This window comes from Malus domestica, chromosome 01 (genome assembly GCF_042453785.1).
Source record: "Malus domestica chromosome 01, GDT2T_hap1".
NCBI classification, from domain to species: domain Eukaryota; kingdom Viridiplantae; phylum Streptophyta; class Magnoliopsida; order Rosales; family Rosaceae; genus Malus; species Malus domestica.
The window spans coordinates 20,280,844-20,308,563 of record NC_091661.1 but is presented as its reverse complement, the minus strand read 5'-3'; the positions used below and the strand labels follow the sequence as shown (position 1 = coordinate 20,308,563).

General features: G+C 37.1%; 3 protein-coding genes across 3 annotated transcripts; all 3 read right to left on the bottom strand.

The window, feature by feature from the left end:
• Positions 1 to 13,152: 13,152 nt before the first annotated feature.
• LOC103416731 (metal tolerance protein 1-like) lies at positions 13,153 to 16,471 on the bottom strand. Its single transcript, XM_029099772.2, has 2 exons — positions 16,041 to 16,471; positions 13,153 to 14,549 (listed from the first exon to the last, which is right to left on the bottom strand). The coding sequence occupies exons 1-2, from the start codon at positions 16,041 to 16,043 to the stop codon at positions 13,323 to 13,325; spliced, it is 1,230 nt and encodes a 409-aa protein (XP_028955605.2). The 5' UTR covers positions 16,044 to 16,471; the 3' UTR covers positions 13,153 to 13,322.
• Positions 16,472 to 20,559: 4,088 nt separating this feature from the next.
• Positions 20,560 to 22,500, bottom strand: LOC114823929 (metal tolerance protein 1-like). The gene is made up of 2 exons (XM_029099768.2): positions 22,204 to 22,500; positions 20,560 to 21,591 (listed from the first exon to the last, which is right to left on the bottom strand). Exons 1-2 carry the CDS (start codon positions 22,360 to 22,362, stop codon positions 20,746 to 20,748), a joined length of 1,005 nt encoding a protein of 334 aa, XP_028955601.1. The 5' UTR covers positions 22,363 to 22,500; the 3' UTR covers positions 20,560 to 20,745.
• Positions 22,501 to 23,558: 1,058 nt separating this feature from the next.
• On the bottom strand, positions 23,559 to 27,720 carry LOC103403589 (two-component response regulator-like APRR9). Its single transcript, XM_029099760.2, has 8 exons — positions 27,175 to 27,720; positions 26,820 to 26,981; positions 26,530 to 26,660; positions 26,248 to 26,400; positions 25,872 to 26,046; positions 25,386 to 25,770; positions 24,255 to 24,975; positions 23,559 to 23,975 (listed from the first exon to the last, which is right to left on the bottom strand). The coding sequence occupies exons 1-8, from the start codon at positions 27,392 to 27,394 to the stop codon at positions 23,865 to 23,867; spliced, it is 2,058 nt and encodes a 685-aa protein (XP_028955593.1). The 5' UTR covers positions 27,395 to 27,720; the 3' UTR covers positions 23,559 to 23,864.

The window sequence follows — 27,720 nt, the reverse complement described above, 5'->3', positions numbered from 1 at the left end:
CTATTCAATTTTCTGAGGGTACAACTAGAATAATACAGCTCATTTTTTCCAAAAGCTACGAATTCACAGTCCACAAAGATAGTCTTCAAGTGTGAAAGTCCCACTAATTTCTCTAGTCAATTAGTAAGATTTTTACCACTTTATTCTTAATTAGTTTATTTGTTTATTGTTTGAATTTAAGAGTCTGTGCTTGAAATTTTAATTTTGAATTGAATATATTTTTCTGATAGATGTGGTAGGAATATAATTTATCACATAAAATTGTCTAATTTGAAACTTTCAAGTGTATTATTATATGACTTTATATAGGTAACAAAAAAAATTTTAAGCATTTGATTTTGTAGTATAATTTTAGCTTAACCAACCCACAAAATAATTCCAGGCTTTGCTATTGGAATCTACATCTTCAATTCCAACTACCAAGAGCTTTGCACGAAACATACATCTTTATAGAAAATAGGGAGGAAATGAAAGCAATTTCCTGCCAAAATACCACAGTCTTGATATCAAAAAATCTAAACCCTTATAAGAAAATGAAATGCCACCTCCACCTCCACATCCTCGAACACCTCAAGTTGAAGTTCACCAACGACAAAATCAATCACTACCTCCACGACCACCCATTTTAAAGGGAAGGGATCAACCATCTACCTAAGAGGCCAACAATATTCACAAACTTTAAGCTTTGCTTTTTTGCTTTTGGTTTGTAACTTAATTATTTTGAAACTTTGGCTCGTAACTAATTTTTTTGCTTTTGGGTTTGTTACTTTATTTATTTTAAAACCTTGGCTTGTAACTAATTTTGTTTGCTTTTGGATTTATTACTTAATTTATTTTTATTGCATGCATGTGTAGTAGAAATTGAATTGGAAGATCACATATGCTATTGTGAACAGATTAGCAAATTGGCTTTATACTCGTATGTCAACTTTTAGTCCAATAGATTGGCTGATTGGCAGCCTGGCTATATGTCAAATTTTCAATATAAAAGGTTGAATTTTAGCCCAAAAGCACAATATGTCAAATTTTTGTCCAAAAGCCGAAAACCATTTCGGTATTCCCGTTTTGTCCCAAAATCTCTAAACTATTTCAGGATTCCCAAAATTGGGATTCCCGAAAAATTGGTTTGGGATTGGTGTTGAAATTAGGATTCCAAAACATTTCAGTTTGGGAATCGGAATAAGGGTTTTGGTTCGGTATCCCATACCGAACCACCCCTAGGAAGTAATTATTAGGTTTTATTATTTTATTCATTTGAATAAGTACTTATATGTTTTTTAGGAGTAATTGTTAGCTTTCATGTTTGGCATTTAACTATTTAGTTTTCTGAAGGCACAGTTAGAAAACTATGGCTCATTTGTCTAAAAAGCCACAAATTCACAGTCTACAAAGATAGTCTGCAAGTGTGAAAGTCCCACTCATTTCTCTCGTCAATTAGTGGGCTTTTTACCACTTTATTCTTAATTAGTTTATTTGTTTATTGTTTGAATCTAAGAGTCTGCGCTTGAAATTTTAATTTTAAATTGAATATATTTTTCTGATAGATGTGGTAGGAATATAATTTATCATATAAAATTGTGTTAATGTTGTCTAATTTGAAAGTTTCAAGTGTATTATTATATAACTTTATATAGGTAACAAAAAAAATTTAAGCATTTGATTTCATAGTATAATTTTAGCTTAACCAACCCACAAAATAATTCCAAGCTTTGCTATTGGAATCTACATCTTCAATTCAAACTACCAAAAGCTTTGCACCAAACATACATCTTTATAGAAAATATGGAGGAAATGAAAGCAATTCCTGCCAAAATACCACAATCTTGATAACAAAAAATCTAAAACCCTTCTAAGAAAATGAGGCCACCTCCACCTCCTCGAACACCTCAAGTTAAAGTTCAACAATGTCAAAATCAATCACTACCTCCACGACTACCAATTTTAACGGGAAAGGCTCAACAATCAACATAAGAGACCAATAATCTTCATAAACTTTAAGCTTTGCTTTTTTGCTTTTGGTTTGTAACTTCATTATTTTGAAACTTTGGCTCGTAACTAATTTTTTTGCTTTTGGGTTTGTTACTTTATTTATTTTAAAACCTTGGCTTGTAACTTATTTTTTTTGCTCTTAGATTTGTTACTTAATTTATTTTTATTGCATGCATGTGTAGTAGAAATTGAATAGGCAGATCACAGATGCTATTGTGCACAGATTGGCAGATTGGTTGTATACTTGTATGTCAACTTTTATTCCAACAGATTGCCAAATTGGCGATTTGACTATATGTCAAATTTTCAATATAAAAGGTTAAAATTTAGCCCAAAAGCATAATATGTCAAATTTTAGTCTAAAAGCCCAAAACCATTTTGGGATTCCCGATTTGTCCCGAAATCCCGAAACTATTTCGGGATTTCAGAAAAATTGGTTTGTGATCGGTATTGAAATTGGGATTCCCGAAAATTTCGGTTTGGGAATCGAAACAAGGGTTTCTGTTCAGTATCCCATACCTAATCACTCCTAAGAAGTAATTATTTGGTTTTATTATTTTATTCATTTGAATAAGTACTTTTACGTTTTTTATGAGTAATTGTTAGCTTTCAAGTTTGGCTTTTAACCATTCAGTTTTCTGAAGGTTCAGCTAGAACAATACGGCTCATTTTTCCAACTAGCTAAGAATTCACAGTCCACAAAGATAGTCTGCAAGTGTGAAAGTCCCACTGATTTCTCACGTCAATTAGTAAGCTTTTTACCACTTTATTCTTAATTAGTTTATTTGTTTATTGTTTGAATTTAAGAGTTTGTGCTTGAAATTTTAATTTTGAATTGAATATATTTTTCTGATAGATCTGGTAGGAATATAATTTATCATACAAAATTGTGTTAATTTTGTCTAATTTGAAAGTTTCAAGTGTATTATTATATGACTTTATATAGGTAACAAAAAAAAAAATTAAGCATTTGATTTCGTAGTTTAATTTTAGCTTAACCCCCACAAAATAATTTCAGGCTCTGCTATTGGAATCTATATCGTTGATTCAAACTACAATGAAATTTGCACCAAACATACATCTTTATAGAAAATAGGGAGGAAATGAAAGCAATTTCCTACCAAAATACCACAATCTTGATATCAAAAAAATCTAAAACCCTTCTAAGAAAATGAAATGCCACCTCCACCTCCACCTCCTCGAACACTTCAAGTTGAAGTTCAACAACGTCAAAATAAGAGGCCAACAATCTTCATAAACTTTAAGTTTTGCTTTTTTGCTTTTGGTTTGTAACTTAATTATTTTGAAACTTTGGCTCGTAACTAAGTTTTTTGCTTTTGGGTTTGTTACTTTATTTATTTTAAAAACCTTGGGTAGTAACTAATTTTTTTTGCTTTTGGATTTGTTTCTTAGTTTATTTTTATTGCATGCATGTGTAGTAGAAATTGAATAGGCAAATCACATATGCTATTGTGCACAAATTGGCAGATTGGTTGTATACTTGTATGTCAACTTTTAGTCCAACATATTGGCAGATTGGCAATCTAGCTATATGTCAAATTTTCAATCTAAAAGGTTGAATTTTATCCCAAAAGCATAATATGTCCTCTTTTTTTTTCCAAATTCCCAAAACCATTTCGGGATTCTCAAAAATTGGGATTCCTGAAAAATTGGTTTATGATCGGTATTGAAATTGAGATTCCCGAAAATTTCGATTTAGGAATCGGATCAAGAGTTTCGGTTCGGTATCCCATACCGAATCACCTCTAGGAAGTAATTATTAGGTTTTATTATTTTATTCATTTGAATAAGTATTTATACGTTTTTTAGGAGTAATTGTTAGCTTTCAAGTTTGGCTTTTAACTATTCAGTTTTCTGAAGGTACAGCTAGAACAGTATGGCTCATTTTTCCAAAAAGCTACAAATTCACAATCCACAAAGATAGTCTGCAAGTGTGAAATTCCCTCTACTTTCTCTCGTCAATTAGTAAGCTTTTTACCACTTTATTCTTAATTAGTTTATTTGTTTATTGTTTGAATTTAAGAGTCTGTCCTTGAAATTTTAATTTTGAATTGAATATATTTTTATGATAGATATGGTAGGAATATAATTTATCATATAAAATTTTGTTAATGTTGTCTAATTTGAAAGTTTCTAGTGTATTATTATATGACTTTATATAGGTAACCAAAAAAAATTTAGGCATTTGATTTCGTAGTATAATTTTAGCTTAACCAACGCACAAAATAATTTTAGGCTCTGCTATTGGAATCTACATCATCAATTCATTCCAAGAGCTTTGCACCAAACATACATCTTTATAGAAAATAGGGGGGAAATGAAAGCAATTTCCAGCCAAAATACCACAATCTTGATATCAAAAAATCTAAAACCCTTATAAGAAAATGAAATGCCACTTCCACCTCCACCTCTTCGAACACCTCAAGTTGAAGTTCAACAACGTCAAAATCAATCACTACCTCCACGACCACCCATTTTAAGGGGAAGGGCTCAACCATCAACATAAGATGCCAACAATCTTTATAAACTTTAAGCTTTGCTTTTTTGCTTTTGGTTTGTAACTTAATTATTTTGAAACTTTGGCTCGTAACTAATTTTATTGTTTTTGGGTTTGTTACTTTATTTATTTTAAAACCTTGGCTTGTAACTATTTTTTTTTTTGCATTTGGATTTGCTACTTAATTTATTATTATTGCATGCATACGTAGTAGAAATTGAATAGGCATATCACAGATGCTATTGCGCACAGATTGGCATATTTGTTGTATACCTGTATGTCAACTTTTAGTCCAACAGATTGGCAGATTGGCAGCCTGGCTATATGTCAAATTTTCAATATAGAAGATTGAATTTTAGCCCGAAAGGATAATATGTCAAATTTTAGTCCAAAATCCCAAAACATTTCGGGTTTCCCTATTTGTCCCAAAATCTCTAAACTATTGCGGAATTCCTGAAAATTGGGATTCCCGAAAATTTCGATTTGGGAATCAGAACAAGGGTTTCGGTTTGGTATCCCATATCAAACCACCCCTAGGAAGTAATTTTTAGGTTTTATTATTTTATTCATTTGAATAAGTGCTTATACGTTTTTTAGGAGTAATTGTTATCTTTCAAGTTTGGCTTTTAACTATTCAGTTTTCTGAAGGCACATCTAGAATAGTACGGCTAATTTTTCCAAAAAGCTACGAATTCACAATCGACAAAGACAGCCTGCAAGTGTTAAAGTCCCACTAATTTCTCTCGTCAATTAGTAAGCTTTTTACCACTTTATTCTTAATTAATTTATTTGTTTATTGTTTGAATTTAAGAGTCCGTGCTTGAAATTTTAATTTTGAATTGAGTATATTTTTCCGATAGATGTGGTAGGAATATAATTTATCATATAAAATTGTGTTAATGTTGTCTAATTTGAAAGTTTCAAGTGTATTATTATATAACTTTATATAGGTAACAAAAAAAAGTTTAAGTATTTGATTTCATAGTATAATTTTAGCTTAACCAACCTACAAAATAATTTCAGGCTCTGTTATTAGAATCTACATCTTCAATTCAAACTACCAAGAGCTTTGCACCAAACATACATCTTTATAGATAATAGGGAGGAAATGAAAGCAATTTCTTGCCTAAATACCACAATCTTGATATGAAAAAATCTGAAATTCTTCTAAGAAAATGAAATGCCCATCCACCTCCATCTCCTCGACCACCTCATGCCAAATCCCAGCCCGGGCCCCACCACATCCCGGGCTCGAATCCACCGTAGCACGATATTATCTGCTTTGAACCCCGACCACACATTCACGATTTTGTTTCTAGGAACTCACAAGAGAACTTCCCAGTGGGTCACCCATCCTGGTATTGCTCTCGCGCGAACTCGCTTAACTTTGGAGTTTCTACGGAACCCAAAGCCAGTGAGCTCCCAAAAAGCCTCGTACTAGGTAGAGATGTGAATATACATATAAGGCTTACAGGATCCACTCCCCTGGGCGATGTGGGATGTTACAATCCACCCCCCCTTAGGGGCTCGACGTCCTCGTCGGCAGACTTCCGGCCATGAATTGGCTCTGATACCAAATTGTCACATCTCGGCCTAGGCCTCCATCACATCCCGGGCTCAACTCCACCGTAGCACGATATTGTCTGCTTTGAGCCCTGACCACACCCTCACGGTTTTGTTTCTTGGAACTCATATGAGAACTTCCCAGTGGGTCACCCTTCCTGGGATTGCTCTCACACGAACTCGCTTAACTTCGGAGTTCCTACGAAACTCGAAGCCAGTGAACTCCTAAAAGACCTCATGCTAGGTAGAGATGAGAATATACATATATGGCTTATATGATCCACTCCCCTGGGCAATGTGGAATGTTACACCTCAAGTTGAAGTTCAACAACGTCAAAATCAATCACTACCTCCATGACCACCCATTTTAAGGGGAATGGTTTAATCATCAACATCAAGGGGAAGGGCTCAACCATCAATATACGAGGCCAACAATCTTCATAAACTTTAAGCTTTGCTTTTTTTCTTTTTTGCTTTTTTGCTTTTTTGCTTTTGGTTTGTAACTTCATTATTTTGAAACTTTGGCTCGTAACTAATTTTTTTTGCTTTTGGGTTTGTTACTTTATTTATTTTAAAACCTTGGCTTGTAACTAATTTTTTTTTGCTTTTGGATTTGTTACTTAATTTATTTTTATTGCATGCATGTGTAGTAGAAATTGAATAGGCAGATCACATATGCTATTATGCACAGATTGGCAGATGGGTTGTATACTTGTATTTCAACTTTTAGTCCAACAGATTGCCAAATTGGCAGCCTGACTATATGTCAAATTTTCAATATAAAAGGTTGAATTTTAGCCCAAAAGCATAATATGTCAAATTTTAGTCTAAAAGCCCAAAACCATTTCGGGATTCCCGATTTGTCCCGAAATCCTGAAACTCTATCGGGATTCCTGAAAAATTGGTTTGGGATCGGTATTGAAATTGGGATTCCCGAAAATTTCGGTTTGGAAATCGGAACAAGGGTTTCGATTCGGTATCCCATACCGAACCACCCCTAGTGTCACACCCCAAAAACGAGCACGTAACAGTGCCACACTCTATTAGTAACGCAATACTATAGTGTTAAATTCCAACATTGTAGCACTACATTCCCAATAGGACGTAAGGCTATTTAAGGGGAAGTAAAATAATTTATTTTTAAGCAGTACGGAAGCGCAAAATCATTTTGGCAAAACGAATAATACAAGGCAACAAAATTTGGATAATTTTTTACATCAAAGACGAAGTTTACAACTTACAACAAAACCAAAGAGTTTAAAATAAGTAAATATACTAACCAACTCTTAGGCACGATTTGGAGAGTACAAAGTGCTAAATTTAGTTACAAAAGATTCCTTCAAGACGGAGGGAATCAAGCATATGTACAAACAAAAACCTGTGGAAAGTCAATGAGCGATTAAGAAGTTGACAAGTAACAAACAACACTTGTCCCGACCTTAGTCCAGATCGTCTATTTGTAGGTGCACTGGTCATGTAATAAAGTAGGGGTGAGCATCACAAATGTTCATCGTTCCCCCTCAGGGAATTCACCCCAGCTAGGTTTGAAAGTAGTATACAACACTATATATACTATAGAAAAATGTTTGATGCACAACAAAAGCTTTAGTTTCAAAAATAGATTGTATGCTCACACAATTTCCTTTTAAAAAGAAAACAGGGATCCCTATAAATCACTACATGCCTGATGACTGGTCCAATGACCAACTACCCATTTACCTGGACCAACTCCGAACGAATATACTTATGGTAAGGTATAGCGAGAGTGTCCTTTAATGCTCTACCTTTAGCGATATCCAAGTACCTCTCCTAGAAAGGTAGCGGTACTAATCCCTTCGTAGTAGCCCTTCTGAAGGTTTAAGGGATCGAAACCCAAGACGGTCACTATGCCCCATTCACTCTCAAGTCATCACTTTAATTTGTAGTATAAAACAACATGCATATCATGATATAAAATAAAACCATTTTCCTCATGATTCACAACAAAATCTATGCAGCTTTCACAAGCATTCGTATATTTACATATACATACATGCACAAAATTTCATAACTACGGTAAGTGAGGATCCCCCTACCTGGTCTCCAAGCCAAGCAAGCAATATTCCTCACCAATACCTTGATCCCAAAGCTAAAACGAAGATTCACGTCACTACCGCAATAGCTAGACTCCACGTACTTGAATAAATTCCTTGATCACGTCCAAATACTATGTATTTCTACCACACATCTTTTCTAATTGTTGATGCATAAAACCGGAGGGGTCTTGGAACAACGTAAATCTAACCGTGAATCTACAAGAAAGTAAAGAACACAAGATGTATCATGGTTCACCCCAATGTTTGGGCTACGTCCACACTGATATTTCCCTGTTTGTGAAAGGATTGTGTAAGAGATAGAGCTTCTGTATGTGAGGATCATAGCTTCTGATGGTGAGAGATCTCCGAGCTTTTGGATTGTGAGGGTAAGGAGGCCCTTTTATAGACTAAAGGCTCCTCCTCTTTTTACATATTTGCCCCTTCATTTATTACATAATTACATTTGACTCCCCCGAGTATTTATACGAGATCTAAATACGGAGGCCCTAAGTATAGTACAAATAGTAGTCCCCCAAGTCTTCAGTCAAGAGAGTCTTTTGGCTGGAGACTTGAAATTCAGTCCATGTGTGGGCCGAAGTAACTAGATGTTGTCTAGAACTAAATACTCGATATGAGGCGGTGCTCAATGTAAAATGATGCTCAACAAGAAGTAACACATGTTGCGAGGCTGCTCGGCTTGTGGCTTATGTTGCCTTTGGTTGGCTCGGCTTGTGGTGTTGAAGGTGAGGGAGTCCATTTTATAGAATACATAAATGATGGGCTAAAGTTGATGCTCGCGGCGAGACGGTTGCTCAGCAGATGGCGATGCTCTTTAATGATGGTGAGGGAATCCCTTTTATAGAATAAGGGCTCACTCCTCAATACATAAGTGATGGGTTATGAGTGATACTCGCGGCAAGGCAGTTGCTCAGCTAGCGGCGATGCTCTCTAATGAAGGTGAGGGAGTCCCTTTTATAAAATAAGGGCTCGCTACTCAGTACATGAATAATGGGTTAGAGTCCCCAAAGTATTTTTCATGAGGCCCAGTTGAGGCCCAATATATGGTACATAATGTAGTCCCCCAAGTCTTCAGTCAATAGGGTATGTTGGCTGGAGACTTCAGATTGAATCCATGTATGGGCCAAAGTGGTGGTTGTTCGGAGGCGGTATTTGTATACCCTGCACTGAAGCTTTGTAGGTGAAGCTTTGCAAGTGAAGCTTTGAAGCTAGAGCTCTGTAAATGAAGCATTCAAAGCTGGAACTCTCGAAGCTAAAGCTCTGTAAATGAAGCTTTTGAAGCTGATTGACATGAGTGATGCTCATGAATGTTTATGTTGATTGACATGAATGATACTCATGGATGTTGACATGAGTGATGCTCATGAATGTTGACATGAATGTTTATGTATGATTGACATGAGTGATGCTTATGAATGTTTATGTATGATTGACATGAGTGATGCTCATGTATAATTTTGGAGTACTGGACGTACTTTTGATCACCTGGTTGGTGATAATAGCAGCAGGGTGCCGAATAATTTTGGAGTATTGGGCGTACTTTTGATCACCTAGTTGGTGATAATAGAAGGCCTGGCTCTTTTAGGCAGATGGGCCTTCGCCCTCCACATAACATTTCAGCCCATTATTTTAGGCTTGCCGTTTTTTTTTTTTTTTATAATTACCCTCTGATGGGGTTATACAGATGTCTCTGAAAGATAAGAAAAATAAATCACATTATTCAAAAACAAGAAAAGTAAATCACATCATTATGGTGGGGTGTTTATTCCTTGCTTTTGCAGTGTCCCCATGTGCTCTCGCAGAGGAAAGCCTCCATTTTGCTTTCTGCTTTTTTTTTCGGTTTTTTCTGCTTTTCTTTCTGCTTTCTGCTTTTGCTTTCGTTTCTTTTTCTTCTTTTCTCTTTTTTTTTCACTACGCCTCTGATTTCTTGAGTATGGGGTCCTTCGACTCGAGCACATTCTCACCATTTTCGTTGTCGGTGGTGTTACCCTATTCATTATGTTTGAAACCAATCAATACAGTTTTGGCTAGAGCTTCTGAGACCAGACAGCAAGACAAGGCAAGTGGGGTTCATAACATTTATCGGGATTCACAACCTCCACAAGCTAAAGAGTGAAGGGGCCGGAGGCAGCCAGCTTGTCGTGGACAAGATCGCTGGTGGCGATGTGAGGGACGCCGAGGAAGTGGCAGAGGTGGGAGGTGTAGGTTCCTTTTCCGACGTCGGAGCAGCCGAGGAAGACGCACTGGACATTCCTGTCCTTGACGTCGTCTGCTTGGTGGATCTAGACCCCACCTCAATTTTTGTGAGATAATACTCATGGACTACCCAATCGGTCTTCTTTGCTTTCGGTACACGACCTTCGTAAAAGGTCAGAATCCTCTTCTTCCCAATCACAGCTTTGGATTCTTCAGCCCTGATCTCACACTTCTTCCCTGTAATCTTGTAAAAGCCTTGATCCGTGGCCCGGTTGCAGCGAGTGCTGTTGAAGGAACGCCTCCTTGTTACCTAACTCTTCACCGTTGCTCAATGTGGCCTGGAGGTCCTTCTCGATCGAAGCTTTCTCCAGCTTGAAACACCCAATTACCAATTCACACTTTAGTAAACACACGAATTTCACAATTCACATATAAAAATCTCACCTAATGTTACTACAGCTCAGCTTCACGATTAGAGCCTTCTTCAGGAATGTCGTCGTCTTAAGCTGAAGGTTGCTGAAGCTTCGGAACATGCAACTGCGCTTGCTGTTGTTGAGTCTAGTTGTACTCCAGAGCACCACTTGTGCTGCTCCTCCGGTTGAGAGTAGCAGCATCTGCCATCAGCAACAGTCTGGTTTCATGAAGCTTAGAGCCGATTGCAAGGGAGGTATAATTGGGGGTGGTGATGACAGAGCAGAGGTGGTGGTGGGGATGGACGTAGATGGAGCTGTACGAGGAAGGAGGCCGGTCCTTCATTACTAGGAGTGAGGGTGTGGAGAATGAGGCAATGGGTTTTGTATGTGAAAGCAACGGAAGAGCCGCTTGCGGAGGCGGAGTTGAAGGCGGCGACTTGGCGCTGGGCTTTGGCTTCTAATTCGCATTTCTCTTGCTCCTAAAGCTTCTGGATTTGCTTCTGCTCGATCTCGAAGCGTTTGAAGAATCGCTTGCCACCGGTGTCTTCTTCGAGTCTCTGCCGTTTCTTAGCGATTTCTGCCTTCAGCAGGCCCATCTAGGGTTCTAAAAGGGTTTCGGATTTGGGGAAGACAATGATGATTTGATTTTCCTTCAAAATTTGAGAACAATAAAGCACACCCAGTTGACATATCTTGGTTTTTTGGGGTGGGTTTGTCGATTTGGTTCTTGGTTTCTGCAGATTCACGGTGGACAGTGGTGAGGTTGTGAAGGTTTCACGATGGTGAGATGAAAAATTGAGAGAGAATCGACATAGCTTTTCGTGTCGTTTCCCACAGACGACGCCAAATGTTGATGCACAAAACCGGAGGGGTCTTGGAACAACGTAAATCCGACCGTGAATCTACAAGAAAATAAAGAACACAAGATGTATCGTGGTTCACCCTAATGTTTGGGTTACGTCCACACTGATATTGTATTTCTCTGTTTATGAGAGGATTGTGAGAGAGAAAAAGCTTCTGTATGTGAGGATCAGAGCTTCTGAGGGTGAGAGTGAGGCCCTGCCCTCAATCTTTGAGCTTTTGGATTGTGAGGGTGAAGAAGCCCATTTATAGACTAAGGGCTCCTCCCCTTTTTACATATTTACCCTTTCATTTATTACATAATTACATTTGAGTCTTCCAAGTATTTATGCGAAATCTAAATACAAAGATCCTAAGTATGGTACAAACACTAATCTCTCTCACTATATATAAATATATATTATACAAACCAACGTACTGTGCATGAAAACTACATGCAACGAACAAGATATAAAGATTTGGAGGAATTGTCTGAATAAAAGTGAAAGGTGGGGTGCTATTTATAGATGTAGAAAGTCGGCAAGTATAGCAGGAGGTGTCTACTATCATTAGATAAGGGTATGAGAGATTGACACATGTTAGGGTAGTAGAATATGTGTCACTTGAAGGGGATGAATGGTACACGCGTAGCAACCTCAAGCTCTAATGTAATGACTATGCAAATAAGATTGGAGTGAATGATTGGATGGTGTTATCTCTAACTTGCCAAAGACATCTGTTGCACTTGTGTCCTCCTAATACGAAAGCCACCAAGATAGGATATGTATGCCTATATCAACTACTCTAAATTTGACAACAATGGTAACGTAAAATATAAATATAGAAATAAGATTAACTTGACAACCATCCAGAATGGGACAAAGAAAACAGATGGAACGCTTATGGAATTGACACATGGCTATGTAGAATGTACTAACCTAATGCAAATGCGTGAAACTGTAGATATCTATACCACTAGGGTTATATATATATAAATTAAAAATATGAGTTCTCACACCTAGGAAGTAATTATTAGGTTTTATTATTTTATTCATTTAAATAAGTACTTATACATTTTTTTAGGAGTAAATGTTAGCTTTTAAGTTTGGCTTTTAACTATTCAATTTTCTGAAGGCACATCTAGAACAGTACAGCTATTTTTTCCAAAACGCTACAAATTCACAATCCACAAAGACAGTCTGCAAGTGTGAAAGTCCCACTGATTTCTCTCGCCAATTAGTAAGTTTTTTACCATTTTATTCTTAATTAGTTTATTTGTTTATTTTTTGAATTTAAGAGTCTGTGCTTGAAATTTTAATTTTGAATTGAATATATTTTTTTGATAGATTTGGTAGGAATATAATTTATCATATAAAATTGTGTTAATGTTGTCTAATTTGAAAGTTTCAAGTGTATTATTATATAACTTTATATAGGTAACAAAAAATATTTAAGTATTTGATTTTAGCTTAACCAGCCTACAAAATAATTATAGGCTCTGCTATTGGAATCTACATCTTCAATTCAAACTACCAAGAGCTTTGCACCAAACATACATCTTTATAGATAATAGGGAGGAAATGAAAGTAATTTCCTGCCTAAATAACACAATCTTGATATAAAAAAAATCTAAAACCCTTCTAAGAAGAGTATATGCAGCCATATACATAATCAATTCTTCCCCTATCATCTTGCCCTTGCGAAAGACAGCTAACGCTCGATTTGGATCGTGACATGGCTGATGTTATACTCCCTTCTGATATAAGCTATTACGTCCTCCAGCACCATGTCTGCATTTGCTTCTGGTCTAACTTTCACATGGCAAGCCAGCAGGACTTTCCCCACTGTGATAGCCCATATATGCAGCTCGTGGACTGCTACCACTTCCTCCATCTCCAACAGTCCGGTTTCAAGTCTCGTTGCATCAATCTCTCTCGGCGTGCTCTCCATCAGGACATCAAGAATGTTCCGCATCATCTTAATAGTTGTCCCCAGAACAATGACCGAAAAAATTAGGGTGCAGATCAAATCAACTATCTTCCACTCCGGCTTGGCCCATATGATTGCCCCGCCGATCATTACCCCAATACTTTGTACCGAGTCTCCAAGCACATGGAGATAAGCACCCTGTAGATTTATGTTCCTTTGCTTCTTCTCTACTTGCCCATCTTTCGGCTTATCCAACAGTGGCTCAGCAAGATCCTTGTCGGCATGGTGGTGTTCATGATCATCTTCATGAGTGTGAGGGTGCTCATGATCATGTGAGTGCACCTCATGATCATGACCATGCGAGTGTTTCTCGTGAGCATGATCGTGGTGATGGTGATGAGCAGAAATAGTCATTCCGTGACTGTGATCACCGTGATCATGTCCATGTCCATGCCCATGATCATGGCCTAACAGTATGGCCATAGCTATATTAACCACTAGACCAAATGCGGCAACGAGAAACATTAGAAATCCATTCACCTCACCTGTGTCATGTATCATTCTAACTATGGCTTCATATACCAATATCCCGGCAAGCAACCATATGAGCTGGATGGAAACCAGGGCACCAAGAATTTCAATCCTAAAAAACCCGTAAGACTGACGGGGAGTGGCTTCCCAGCCAGCCGCCCACAAAGAGAACAAGGAGATGGCAAATGCTGCAACATCCGAAAGCAAATGTGCTGCATCTGTCAATATTGCTAAACTATTGGCTTCAATGCCACCAACCACCTCAACAGCCATGAACAGAACACAAAGTACCACTGCTATTAAAAGCTTGCGCATGGAGGCTGATCGTTCTTTGGCATCTTTAGAGTTGGATCCAACATCCGCAAGTCCACATGGTGCTTCCCCACAAATCTTACTCCCACTATTACTCGTTTCACGATCGTGAACATCTCGATGGATTTCAATAACCTGTGCATGTTGATTATTTTGTGGTTCCATCTGACAATCCACAAAAAGAACACAAGTAATATGAGTGAATGCTTAGTGCAGCCAGTATGCAAAATATGTTCTGAATTTGCACAAAGAAAAAACCACAATATGGTTCCATTACTTCAATTTCATGAGCCAACAAAGAAGTTCATTGATTAGCACAGACCAAATGAGGTGTATCCAATTCTGTAAATAATTACACTTGCCTGTGACCTCAAATCTCTTTCGAACACAGTAGTACGATGAAGTTTTTTTACCAAGAATAACACAATCTATTGAAAAACCAGTGAAAGACGTGAAAGGAAAGATTCGTAAGGAATTCTTCAAAGACTTCATCTATCATTTTTCCGGCTTTGACTTACGACGTTTGCAGCCACTACAATTATAGGCTTCAACATTCAACCGTTGGAATTCCTACCTAATGAGTAATGAGACATCCTAGAGAATACAAAACGCTCTTTGACGGACACATAGTATCCTTCGTAGAGACAGATTTCTAGAACCTCATAACCCCAGAATTACAAACTATATCTTTATCAATATCCCTACTTTTCGAAACATAACAAAAGCATGTTAAACTTCCTAGGTCAAAATGTTTACGAGCTTCCTGAAAGCAAAAACACGGTTTCTGATCCATAGTTTTCATTTCTTCAGCAGTGGTCTGATCACACTATCTAGTATCTACTGTCCTTAGCAATCTCAGGAGGCAGAAAAACCTGCCAAAATACTTTTCTGAGGATCAAGGTCATAAAATTTCTAACTGATAGTAGCTTCCGAAGCCATCTCTTCGTCCTAATTTTTACATTAAAAAAAAAATTGAAATAGCCATAGAATGTAAAAAAGATGCAATTTCTCCCCAAATCCCATTTTCTCACAGCCCTAACGTAGTTCAATAGACCAGTGAAGCTCATTTGTACTCAAATTCACCAGCTATAGTTGCATTTTCATCATCGGACCGGAAAACTCACAATCCATGAAATATCAGGAATGCAATTTAACCAAACCAAAAACTATAGGAGCAAGTTTAAAAAATCGTCTTAGATTGTCTAGACCGGTTTCTAGGAGGACTTCGTAGCATCAACTCGGAACCAAAAACAAACTATATGACCTGATTTATTCATCAAATTGACAAAGTTGCTGCTGCGGATGTACTGCAAACATGAATGCTACTAGTCCATAACATTCAGATTACCAAAGGCCTTGGATAAATCACTATTGTCTGAAGACTCTAAGCAGACACCAATCAGACATATGAACAACATCAAAGTAAAATCTGGAAATCACAACCCAAAAGACAGATTAACAAATGCTATCATTTCAAATTTTCAAAACAATACAAGAAATGAGGAAATAAAAGAACCCCATTAGCTATCTTTGGTGAAAAACCCCATCACACCATCAAACCATTTCAAGAAAGTGAAGAATATTCACAAAAAATAGAAAATTACACACACACACACACACATATATAAATAGAATTAAGGAATTAAAAGAATGTACCATTTTAGTTTTAGGCACTTTGGCATTCCACCAGCAAAAGGCTCTCTCTGTGTTTCAAGTGCAGATGCTACTGCCTACTGGCAGTGCTGAGAGCTTTTTTATCTTTGGAAAATTTTGGGAGGTGGGAAGCCTTTGTCTCAAATGGAAGAGCTTTGGAGGGCGTCATCAAATTCAACTGCATCAATGAAACTACAATTATAGCCCTCACCAGATGTTCCAAGTGACCAGAAGACTTGTTGGCTTTGTACAACTACAAGTATGGAGGGAGAGAGAGAGAGAGAGATAGAGAACAGAGCAAATACAAAACTTGAGTCAAACAAACTCCGTATTGCAGTTGGAGACTTGGAGGGAATGGTCACCGGATCAAGTGATTCGGATCTTTAAATTTTCATTCAATGGCTCACTTGTTTTAATTTTTTTTAAATTATAATAATTTTTTATCGTTTGATGAAAATTTAAATGTCTGAATCAGTTGATCCGGTTGCCTTTTCCGACTTGGAGTAGTAGAAGATGTGACGTGGGCCTCAGTTTCTCGAGGGCGTGGCAAGATTCTTCCACTTTGTTCACGACACATATAAACGGACAGATTTACTTATTTTTCTAATAAAAATTCATAGAAATTTTAAATTTATTATATTAGTGTTCGAGGATGGTGGTTTACTCTGAATATTGATTGTTATATAAGAAATATATTAGATTGGTATTCTTGGATTGTAGCAAGTAGAAACCTTAATTAATGGTGTTGGTTATGATTTGATCAGCAATCCTTGTTTCACATCCCCTCCTAATTAATTAAAATCAAGATTATTTAATCAATTAAATGAAAAATATTTTTATCAAATTTGTCCATATGTTTTGTAAAATTTTGATGACTAAACGATCTTATTTTAATTAATTTTTTTATAAAAATAATTTTTATAGAATAATTTATAATATAAACTATTTCTATCACCAAACATAAAGTTGTTTTTATGGGCCACGAAGCCAAAGTATCTTGAGGAGGTGTTCCTCTCAATCCTTAACTTTCTCTATAAAAACGAAGGGGCCACGTCCTACAATTATGATTTGATGTGGGAGATTTTAAATTCAAATTTTGACCATGCTTCATTTAACTTAATCCCATATATCTATCTCGGAGGTTTACGCATGCCGACAAAAATTTGGGGTCACGTCATTCGACAAAATTATTAGGATAAAATTGTCCCTTAACAAAATAAATCCAAAAGCAGCCTAATAATGCAGGGGTAATTTGATCATTTGATTATCATAAAATATAATATAAATATAAGTAGAAAGAGAGAAAAGAATACAAAAGGTTTTTCGCAAGCAAATTACAATGTGATTAAATAAGTTGTCAATAGTTTTTTGCACACGGATAATAATGTGATTAAATTAATTGTTAAATGATTGTTTTTTTTTTTAATAAACAATGTTATCTACATTAAGGGGGAAGGATGTGGGCTTAGCCTCACAATACGTTAGCAATAATGTGATTCAATCAATTGTCTATTAAATATTATTTTCTTTATTCTTAATGTAAATTCTATAGAGACCGGTTTTATTATGTGAATTCAGCTGTTTTAATTGGTTTATGAGGGGTTTCTTCTAGCATAATCTAAAATTATTCATTTAATTCAAATATTTGACTTTCCTTTTGTCAATTTACGCATATAATACATTTAAAACGTATAAATCGCGCGTACCACACCGTGATTCAAAAAATGCACATGAAGGCTAGTATATATAAAGCCAATGGAAAAGTGAATAGTGATTTTGGTGTCATCAAGCTTCAACAAAAATAATTGGACAAAAATGCCCCTAAGACCAAAAACTTCAAAGGCATCCCAAAATAATGCATCAAATAAAGTAGGGGTATTTTCGTCATTTTAACAGTATTTTTTAATAATAAATTTTTTGTGTTTTTTTTATTAGTACCTCATAATAGGCTAGCAATAATATGATTCAATTTCTCTATTTTTAAACACGTTCAAAACATCTTAAGAGGTGTGTAATGCCAGTTATAAAAAAGGTCTTTCACACGCGGATAATAATGTGATTAAATTAGTTGTCAAATGATTTTTTTTTTAACAAACAATATTATCTACACTAAAGGGGAGGGAGTGGGCTTAGCTTCACAGTGAGTTAGTAATAATGTGATTCAATCAGTTGTTTATTAAATATTATTTTCTCTATTTTTAAACACGTTCAAAACATCTTAAGAGGCGTGTAATGCCGGTTATAAAAAAAGTCTTTCACATACGGATAATAATGTGATTAAATTAGTTGTCAAATAATTATTTTTTTAACAAACGATATTATCTACACTAAGGAGGAGGGGGTAGGCTTAGCCTCACAATAGACTAGCAATAATGTGATTCAATCAATTGTTTATAAAATATTATTTTATCTATTCTTAATGTAAATTCTATAGAGACGATTTTATTATGTGAATTCAATTGCTTTAATTGGTTTATGAGGGTTTCTTCTAGCATGATATAAGATTATTCATTTACTTTAAATATTTGACTTTCCTTTTGTCAATTTACGCATATAAATACATTTAAAACATGTAAGTCACGTGTAGCACGCCGTGATTTAAAAAATATCTTCTACATGCGCATGAGTGAGTGCATGAAGGCTAGTTCATTATAATTCACCTACACATACTTTTGTTGGTAACTTGCATCGAGCAAAGCCATGGGCATCCATATTTACAATAATGTAATATGTATGAGTTTGGGAGAGTTACTATTTATAGTTGTCAACAGCTCAACACGAGTTGTAATTTACACTATTATTTTCTTTTGAGTTTTGCATGCAAATACACAATAATCGCTTGTGAGATCGCCTTGCATCAATGGATAATGAATAAATTATTGATGACATTGGTTGGCATTGTCTTAAGTGAGATCTCTTGTATTTTGTATACAATATGTTGACATCGTCAACGTGTAACAAATGCTACATATAAGATAAGAAGTTTAAAATTTGCTCTTTTTTTTTTTTTTTTCTGAAGAGTGCTGAAAAACATTTTATATTATATTATACATGCGACAGTAATGTATTCTTACCATATGCCATATATATACAAACATATTGTGTAGGTTATGTGCATAATTAAATAATTAACCAAACCTTATTAGCATTCACATGACAAAATCATTGTTAGAACTAAAAACAAAATATTGGGGATTTTTGGTCTTTTTTTTTCTTGTGAATTTTGGGTCTTCTATTGCATTCTTAGTTCGGTGGATAAGGGTAGCATCTCTTCACACCTCACATATTTTCTTCAGGCATTAAGATTCTAATTTAACAACAAATTGACAAACAAGCATGGCCCCAAAAATTAGGACAATCAACACAGGTACAAATGTCTATTCTAATCGAGAATATAATAATTTCATGTGATTTGTCTCAGTCATCACATGATATGTCACAATGTGAACATATTTTCAGTGACACCTAAGATGGCAGGAGTGCTACAACACAACAACCTGTCGGATCGACAAGAATACAACCCAAAAACAATTGAAATAAGGGAACTTTAAAACTCAAAGTTTTCAAGCCCTTTTCATTAGTTTTCCTTGAAATAAATTAGGATTCCTACAGTTCCTCAAACGAAGATCATGTTAAACCAACAGTCTAAACCAAACCAATTTTAGTAAAAGCTACAACCCAGTTTAGATCTTTCTTTTTTTTCCTCCCCGCAAAGATATAAAAACTCACAAGAAGTTCTGAATTCTAGGTTTTTGTTTTGGGTACCAAGAAGACCAGATAATAAGGAGAAGGCAGGTTTAACGTTGGAGCTTGGAAAAATAATCTCTTTGTGTGTTGAGAGTAGTATTATGGGTAAGCTTCAACCAATAAAACTTGGAGATCCAAGTAGTAGTAAGATTCAAATTGGTTTCATTACCATTACGTACACAAAATTTCTTACCTTTTTGAAGACAAAGAACAATGCAAACATTGCAAAGAAAGTATTGTATCGATTTTTCGAGTATGCCTCGGAGCATGCATAGTATACGTCAGAATTCTTGGCCGTTGGAACTTTCGAATATCGCTATCTGCATGTATCGTAGAGAACACGTCGTCCTTAGATGGAAAGTGGGGGAAGATCCATTGAAAAGAAATTAGCATAAAAAGGCCTGTACTTCTTGCTTAATCTTCATTGTAAACCCTGGCATCATTTTTCCAGACATCATTTACATATATAGAAAGTGAATCTTTATATTAATAATGTCAATTATTGTACCAATAACACATCGATATATTTAGTTATTGACATGTTATCTACTAATGTTATGACGTTTGTTTGACACAATATCGGCAATCCATCTTTTAATAAATAACGAACATTCTGTCCACAAAAGAACTGTCCAATGTGCAATTAAAGAGAGACCAACAAACGAAAAACGGAAAGGGGAAACACAGAAATCAAAGTTGGGGACGAAGAGAGAAACCTCGAAAAACATCTTGGCAATGCACACGAAGGGAGGCTTCTATAATCAATCATCTTTGTCCTTTAAACCTACTAACAATCAATTTGCAGATTGACACTGCTGAAGCTATATCCAGCTCTCTGATATAATCCATCACATTGTCTGATTTCACATTGCAAACCAGAAGGGCTATCCCATTGTGACAGCCCAAATATGCATTTCGTTAATTTCCATCCATCATATACTCCATCTCCAACAGTTTCTTTTCAAGTCCTCTTCACATGAATCGCTCTAGGTGTCCTTCCCACCACGACATTAAGTACATTACGCAGCATCTTGACAGTCTTCCACAGAAGAGTCACAGAAAAAATTAGGGTGCAAATCAAATCAAAAACCTTCCACTCAGGCTCGTACAAAATGAACGCCGCGCAAATCAGTACTGCAATAGCATGAACGGAGTCCTTTAGTGCACGGAGTACTTTCATGCACCTCTGCCTTATCTTTTCATATCTGTCTTTTGCAAGCTTATCCAACAGTGCTTGACGCTGATCAGCAGCATCATGATCATGTGATCGTTTACGATCATTACGAGTACTAGAAATTGTCATTTCGTCGCTGTGACGAAAATCACCATCTTGTTCTTCAACAGTTATGTGGTCCAGAAGTAAGGCCACGATCACACTTCCCCCAAGACAAACTAGGCCACCAGGAAACATTATAACGGCATTCACCTCAGCTGTGTCGTCGATGGTTTTCACTATGCCTTCATACACCAATATCCCAGAGAACAGCCATATGAGTTGGATGGAAAGTAGGGCTCCGAGAATTTCAATCCTTAAAAACCGCCGGTAATAAGGCGATCCACTGGGAGGGGCTTCCCAGCTAGAAACTGCCCACACCGAGATGGCCAACGTGGCAACATCAGCATACAAATGTGCTGCAACAGTTAGTATTGTTAAACTTTTGGCAAAAATGCCGAGGCATACATCCATAAATATTATGACAACACCAAATACCGCTGCCAGTAACAGTAAAGTCCCGGAAAATTTTAGTTCTATGGAGCGAAACGTGGCATGTTCGTGAGGATGAACATCGTCAGAAATGTTAGCGATCTGAGCACGTTGAGTATTTTGTGGTGCCATATGAAAATTCACAAAAACAACCCAATAAGTACTATATTAAGGAAGCCTTAATACTGTAGCTGTAAGCATATATGCAAAATGAATAACATGAACACAATTATGTGAGAATACATATCATATCTTCCTTCCCGTCATTCTCCAATAAATCTACGAAAAGTACTTCTACTGCATTTTTAGCAGAAAATGTTAAAAGCGTTTATGGATCACTTCCGAAGAAACACGTCTCATGTTTCTCCGTGAAGCACTTCCAAGTACTTTTTCAAGCAACACTTAAATTTTGGATAAAAAATTTAATGTATTCCTAGTAAAACAAACAAAACTACTGCTTAAAAAAGCAATCTCAAACGAGCCCTAAACAACAAAATTAAACATGAGCTAGCATTCACTATAAAGGTCATGAAGGCAAAACATATACCAAATCTACATCCCTAATCCAAAACACCAAATATGCATCCTTCCAAATAATGAGAGGGGAGGGGGTAAGATTTCAGGAATGTGAAGACAAAATATGAAGTGCTTCGCATCCAACAGTTACTTCAATAACCATTACAACAACACAACTATAGACATTAAGAGTATGACCTTGGGAATTTCTTGTTCTGCAGTGCAATCTACGGTGAGAACCGTGGCACGTTCCATGGAATCCAGAGAGCTTGATCCAATCCCATCATCAGGAACATCGCCAGGGATATCAACAATCTGAACATGTTTAGTATTTTGTGGTTCCATCTGAAAATTCATGAAAACAAGCAATTATGAATGATAAACTTGTATATGATTATGTCATAAGATTCATTTCTGCTTCCAAGTCCGAGAACCAAACTCAACTTAAATTTAAGTCAACGATCCATTGGAATTTGGACAAGATAGGTGGTGTGTGTACCCATGTGGCAGGATCCGACGTAGGGAAAACTTTGTCAACTCTGATAATGTCCCTTAATTATATATATAAACAGATGAAAACCAATCGATTCGGATGCATACAGTATTGTTATGTATTTTTTTATTTTATTTTTCTAATAATGAAATGCACGTGACAATGTATTAGTTAAAATAGGCGATGCTGGATTGAATGAAGCACCAGTAGACGTGAGATATTTCAACACGCTCACTCATATAGGATCCAATTAGAAGGTCACGCGTGAGAGATCTACACATCAGTAACCATATGAAGTCAAGGGACCCACTCATCATGTGGCAATATAGGCCTGCTCCTTGATAATTGATAGGGTATAAGAGTCAGGGAGCAAGTCCGTACTACCACATGAGGAGTGGATCCCCTTGGCCCTGCGTGTTAGGTGAGTCCTCATGGTTCCACATGGTTGTCAATGTGTGGATCTCACGTGCGACCCAATAATTGGATCCCACGTGAGAGGACATGGTAATATCTCCCGCATCGGCTGTGTCTCTAAGAAAATAAGAGTTTAATTATCATAATCTCACTTCAACAAACATCGAAGCCTTTTGTGGTAGAACCCCACAACTGTCGAACTGTGCAAATAATAATAAACAAGTTGAGAACAATATTAATATTGTTAGAAGTGAGCATTTGGCTCGTCTCTATACTAGTTTACAAGACCAAATCAAACCATACCCCGCCCACACCTCTTGTATACACTGTTTAAAATGGGACTATTTTTGTGTCTTGACGTCCTTACCCCCTAACATGAGCCATTAATAATGCAAGACATGTCTTCTTACTTGCAGCCAAACTAGTGGCCCAAAAGGACATTTCATTCATGCATACAGCCATGTAATGTCATTTTAATTCTTTAATAATAAAAAAACACCCTTAAAACAACAATCTTTAGACATTAGACACCTCAAATTAAAGAAAATATTAACCTTTTAGATACAAAATAACATGTGACAACAATTTAACCTCTGTAATTAAGAAAAGAACACACTCGCCCTTCATAAATTATATACCCAACACATTAATGCAAAATATCATACCATTAAACCTCTTAACTACAAATCACTCTCCGAGGTTCATACAAAAACCATATATTATGCAGAGCAGATGGTGACACTTTTAAGGTGGCATCCCTATATACACCACTACCACCTCTAATATCCAAAACCAAAACCAAAACCCATGTCTTCTGCAACCACTTTATCTTTCTGTGCTTCTTCACAACAGCTTCAACAGTATCTAAAGATTCCTGCATCACACAACCACACACGCTTTCTACACGCTTTCTACTAACTTGCAGTCGCAGGTACGTTGCCAAAACTCGGTGTCACAAACCAACAGCATTGGCAGTTCGAGCATCAGTTTGTGCTCGGTGCACAAACTGACCTTTCACCCGGGGCCGCTGCTCTGCTAGTATTTTCCGGCTTTGGTATCTGACCTGCGTATAGACATTAGCTGTAAGGATTGGAAACACCTTTATGACATGGGTTATTTAGGTGATTTGGTATTAGCAGCTCAAAAGTGAGAGGTGTCCGGTACATTCGATCTAAATGGAAGTTTCCGAGTTGGTTAGGAAGTACTAAAGCTTGTTGGAGAATAATAATTGCAAATGTAGTTAAACCGAGCTTTCCTTGTACATGGCGACAACAACGTGTTCTTCAAAACCCCTCAAATGTAACATTAGGATGATTACTAAGATTAAAGACGATGATAATACCTTTTTTTCAAAGCATCGATCTTTCCGCTTCAGTCGGAACTTGGTCAGAGCTGCTTCCCTTTGGCTGGAACGAAGAGGATCAGCTCCTCCAAATCCCTCATGAACAGAACGACCACTGTCGTTCAAACTCTCAGAAGCCTCCATCTCACCGGACACGGCCAGAGAGGCATTTCCATTAGTGCTACTACAATTGCTTCCATGTCCACTGCGACCAATAGCATTACCAACAGCATTGCCTAAACTACTACAGCCACTTTGCCCAGTAGCAGGCGAACCAGGTCTCAGTTCCTCCATTTGCTCCTGGTTGTTCTGCTCATGCACGGTCTGGCCAATAGATTTATAGGTACTCTTGTCAGACAGGTGACAACCTTCTTCTGAGAGGTAAACTTCAGGATTGGAATGATTTGGGGAATTCACAGGATAGGAGGATTGTGCTCCATTGCAAGCCGATTTGCTACTCCATGTCGGGGTTAAATCTGATTGTCTATGAAACAAGGATGGGAAAGAATGACCGTATGCAGCACAAATATTATCAGACATTGCCCCAGCGATAGGAACCATCCCAAGTTGAGAGCCTGGAAACGATAAATCAGCTTCCTCAGTTTGACCGGAAACCAAGGTAGACTTGTTTTCCTGGCTATCATGGGATTTACTTGCAACCTCCGATTTAGTGATGGGAAATGCTGGGAAAAAGGATTGCAACGTCTTGCTATTATTATACCTGCATGAAAGAACATTTGGTTGATCAGAAAATTCAGCAATCTAATCACTAGTTTGCATTCAATGTTTAAACAAGTTACAAGTCATTCCATTTTTGTTTCCGTTCTTACATAGGGTAATAAGATTCTCCCTAGCACCAAGTTATTCCATTTTTTTAATAATTATTGTATTGTTGCCATCAGCTTTGCTGCTGCCAACAGAATTACCGCTGTAATAGCTGCTGCCACTATTAGTATATAATTCCTTATTATTCAGATCAAAATCACTATAAATTGGCATTCACAAATTGATAACCGCATTTTTAGACATACAACGAGGGAAGCCAAAAGAAAAAAGAAAACCCCAGACGCATGCTTTAATTTTTTTCTCATCATCGCTCAAGTTTAAGAAAACAGGGACCCGAACACTCACCATGAAAAGGCAGAAGCATCAGAATGGTTCAGCACAGGCCTTTCATCGTTCATTTGCTTGTTTGAACCATCCAGAGAACTTCTCAAAGAAAGTTCCAGTTGTGGAGTGGATCCCATGTGCTCTGTACCATCGTCTCTATTGTCAGGGGGTCCGGCAGTGCATTTTGGCCAATTCCCAAAGGTTCCAATAAAGTCAATAGCTCCACCGGAGGGTTCATCCAGTCCATAATGGCTGATGTGAGTTTCAGAAGTGATATTAGCATCTCCTTTGTAACTTTCCAGTTGCATACCTTCACCTTGAACATTGTCCTCTCTGAGTCTTAATCCAGTTGAGGTATGACCTTCCTTCAAAGGTACAGCATATGATCCAAATGTACCTGACTTCTCTGCAAACAAATGGCTTGTTGGATACCCGATTCTAAAATTACTGAAAGACGAAAAAAAACTCCGAACAAATATAGAGAGAAAGCAGGAAAATATGGCATACCTTTTGCTTCACTCTCAAGCACAACAGATTCGTTGTCCAGTCTAGCACATTCCTTGAGCCCTTTCATATCTGTATTGCTTAAATTAGAAGCACTCTCATACTTTAGCTGTGGAATATCCTGCATATTTTGCATGTACGCACTCTCAGCTTCCAAGTAAGGCGTCGTACAAGAACTCTGCACAAGAGATGCAGTTTGTATATGAAATTCCATGGAGCCAACCTATTCTAGAAGTATAAAGTTTTCTCGAGCTACAGTGACCTCTTTTATGGAGAAGAAAAAAGCATTGAAGTTCTATTCGAGAATTGCGAGACAGTAGAGAACTCTAAATTTATCCTATAACCCTTTATTTTCAACTTAATTATCAAATATACTTACTTGGGCTTCACTTCCTTTCTCACTGCATTCCTTATTTTCCTGCGTAGAAGCTGCGTAACCATTTGAATGTTTACTTGCTATATTGTTCTCGCAAGTGGCTTCAACTTTATTCTGTGTAACATTAACGTTTTGTGGAACCGGTGCACCGCCATGCTGATAGAAGGCAAACACCAAGACAAAAGATATGTATCATTAAACTGTAATACTGCTGCGCAATTAAACAAAGCCAAGGAATCAACAACAAAGATTTACTGAAAGGGGAAAGTGAAAAATGGAACATACAGTTTGCCTTCTCCAAACATGCTGCCAAAGGTTACGCAGCTCATTCCGCCTTACAGGCTTAATGAGATAGTCAGCTGCACCTTTCAGCATGCATTTCAAGACCCTGCTAGTTGAATCCTCAGAGGACATCACTGCACGGCAATCCGAAAACTTTAGTTTCGAGTTCCATTTTCACACCGACAAACAATTAAGTAGCAAGGAGCACATGAAAAATGTCGGTTTTCGCAATCCACTCTCAGACCAACAAAGTTAACAAGAAAAGAGCGCATTGTTAGGTAAAAGCAACATACTTATCACAGGTATGTTCTTGCACATGTCGTGTTCCATGACTAACGTAAGGAGCGCGAATCCGGAAATCGACGGCAACTCCGTCTCTGTTAATATAAGATTTATCTTATGATGTTTCCTCTTTATGACCTCCCACGCCTTCAATCCATCCCCAACTGCAACAACTGCTTAATCCAAACAGACAGTCTATTTTTAGAAAATGAAGATCCACACTTTCTACAAACTTGTCCAAATTTCTAAATTACCAGAATTACCTTAACAAAAACATTCAGTTAGAAAAAGATCCGGACTTTTTACCAAAATTAAGTCAAATAATCAAAATTTTCAAAACCCAGAAAAGGAAACAGTGCAACAGACCTTTGTAACTGCATTTTCGGAGAAGCGCAGCGATGATCTGCCGCGTCGAATCATCGGCTTCAACCAGCAGAACCCGGAGCACCATTTTTGGCAGGTTGCTCTCCCAGCTCACCACCTCCCCAGAATCACCACCACCACTGCCTCCTCCGCCATCCTCCACGTTCTTATCCAGCTTCACAGTCTCCATACCCTCACCACCACTCACAGCAACTTCACCCATTTTTCAAAACTCCACCAAAAATCCAAAACCCAATTTATCAGAGCTAGTAAGAATCCAAAAGTCAACAGAAAACTAGGGTTTAACGATTCCGAGTCGCAGAGATCAAAGATTCAAACTTCACCAACTTTTTGAGCTCGAAGAAGAAGAAGGGCAGTAAAAAAACATCTGAAAAACCTTCCCGTGAAATTCGGGAAATAAGGTGGTGGATTTTAGGCGTTCGCTCACAGCCGCGAAAATATCTTTCGATGCCTGGATCAAAAGGAGGGTCGTCATTGGCTTCTGGGTGCGAAGCCGACGTGGAACATCCTCCGCCACCGGTTTGATAT

Excerpts from the sequence above, each read along its gene's own strand:
- LOC114823929 (XM_029099768.2), bottom strand. The coding sequence starts at position 22,362 with ATGAATTTTCAGATGGAACCACAAAATACTAAACATGTTCAGATTGTT. Across the intron at positions 21,592-22,203 it reads CAGAACAAGAAATTCCCAAG|ATCGCTAACATTTCTGACGA; the intron begins GTCATACTCTTA and ends CAACGTGCTCAG.
- LOC103403589 (XM_029099760.2), bottom strand. The coding sequence starts at position 27,394 with ATGGGTGAAGTTGCTGTGAGTGGTGGTGAGGGTATGGAGACTGTGAAG. Across the intron at positions 24,976-25,385 it reads GATGCTTCTGCCTTTTCATG|GTATAATAATAGCAAGACGT; the intron begins GTGAGTGTTCGG and ends TCTTTCATGCAG. Across the intron at positions 23,976-24,254 it reads ATCGATGCTTTGAAAAAAAG|GTCAGATACCAAAGCCGGAA; the intron begins GTATTATCATCG and ends GTCTATACGCAG.